General features: G+C 55.5%; 1 gene segment (V, D, J or C); it reads right to left on the reverse strand.

Moving 5' to 3' along the window:
- Positions 1–692: 692 nt before the first annotated feature.
- LOC119244014 (probable non-functional immunoglobulin lambda variable 5-48) lies at positions 693–1,201 on the reverse strand. The segment is given in 2 exon segments: positions 693–1,048; positions 1,156–1,201. Coding segments are annotated over 2 exon segments (402 nt in total).
- Between the last annotated feature and the right edge of the window lie 579 nt (positions 1,202–1,780).

Raw genomic sequence — 1,780 nt, forward strand, 5'->3', positions numbered from 1 at the left:
TCAGGATGGGGTCAGCACTGTCCAATCTTATCACCACGCTGAGCCATGTGTGTCTCCATGTCCCGTGTCCCCGTCCCCAGGGAGAGAGGGGAGAACCCGTGTCAGGGCTGCAGACACCCGCGCTGACACCCAGAGATTCACACCCTGTCCATCACGACCGTCCCGTATCTGATAGATCCTGGGTTTTAATCAGGAGTTTTTCAAATGAAAACCAGTTCTCTTTACATTCCCTGCCTTGACGGGTAAGTCATGGAACGGGGGGAAGGGAAAGAGCAGGAGTCAAGGAGGATCGGGAAGAGGCCATCCTGGGGTGTCTGCTCCTAGAACAGGTGGGTGAGTGGGGACAATGAATTTGGCAGCTGTGGGGGCCGCACATGAAATAATTCACATGATGACATAATTTAATCCCCCAAACCTATGAAGGAGACGATCCCTGACCGGTCATTCGAAGATGAAGAGTCAAAGATTAAGTCCTCCCTGGAGCTGGGAACTGAACCTGGGGCATCAAGGGTTGGGCGCTGTGGGCCCAGGTCCCTGCTGACATGGACAGGCCCAGACCCTGAGGGTCTCCCAGGGCTGAGGAATGTGTATGAGGCTCTGTCTGTGCAGGGTGAGAGCCCACCCATGTGGGTGTGGAAGGTCCCCCCAGGCTCCCTTTGTGAGCAGAGCAGAGCAGTGGGGAGGTTTTTGTCTCACTTCCCCCTGGGTCTGGAGCGCTGTGAAGAATTAGAGTTACCATCCCATATGTTGCAGTAGTAGTCGGCCTCGTCCTCAGGCTGCGGCCCCGAGATGAGCAGGAGGCCTGCACTGGTCGAGGCATCTTTGGCTCCAGAGAAGCGGCTGGGGACCCCGGGGCCCTGGTGATTATCTGAGTCTGAGTAGTAGTACAGGAAGAACCTGGGAGGGCTCTCTGGCTTCTGCTGGTGCCAGTATATAGTATAGGAGCCAACACTGAATCCACTGCTCAGGGTGCAGGTGAGTCTGGCTGTTGCTCCAGGAGACACAGAGAGGGAGGGCGGCTGAGTGAGCACAGGCTGGGAGAGGGAACCTGCAGACACAGACACATGCAAGAGAAAATAAGTCCTAGATGGGTGTGGAGCCCAGTGGTAATGCTTCAGGATAGGGACAGTCTGGGTCTCTGAGTCCTGTCTCTACCTGTGCAGTGACAGAGGAACAGGAGGAGGAGAGGGGTCCAGGCCATGGTGCTTACAGCCCCTTGGCTTCCTACAGCTCTGAACAAGCTGCCTCAGACCTCTCTTTCTTTTTTTTTTTTTTTTTAAAAAAATATTTATTTATTTATTTATACAAGCACTGGGTATAGTCAGAAGCGCAGGAAGGTGAGAGAATTCACCAGAGCCAGAGCAGGGACAGAACAGGCAGAAGGACCAAAGTACACTACCGAGGGGAGCAGCAGGTGTGGCAGGAGAGGTCTGCCCAACATGTGGGACACACGCCGGGTGGCCAGGGATTGAACCAGCGCTGCAGAGGCTGCGGGCAGCTTCGCAATGCAGCACTCAACTGCTGCGCCACCAGGGAGGCCCCAGACCCTTCTTATCTCCTCCCCACTGCCTCACAGGGAGGGGCTGTCCAGGCAAACATGTGCTACCCACTGCATCTCCCCACTGCACTTTCAATTTCTGCAGTCCTTAGACAGGGAGGCTGTATGAGGTACTGGCTTCCCCATGCGTGGGTCTGGGAAGAAGCAAATGCCAGGTCCATGCACAGACCCTTGGGCTATTGAGAACAGGGCTGCTGAGTCCCCACAGGAAGCCAAGCCCAG

Source organism: Talpa occidentalis, unplaced genomic scaffold (assembly GCF_014898055.3).
Source record: "Talpa occidentalis isolate TD23 unplaced genomic scaffold, MPIMG_talOcc4v2.1 talOcc4.14, whole genome shotgun sequence".
Taxonomy (NCBI): Eukaryota; Metazoa; Chordata; class Mammalia; order Eulipotyphla; family Talpidae; genus Talpa; species Talpa occidentalis.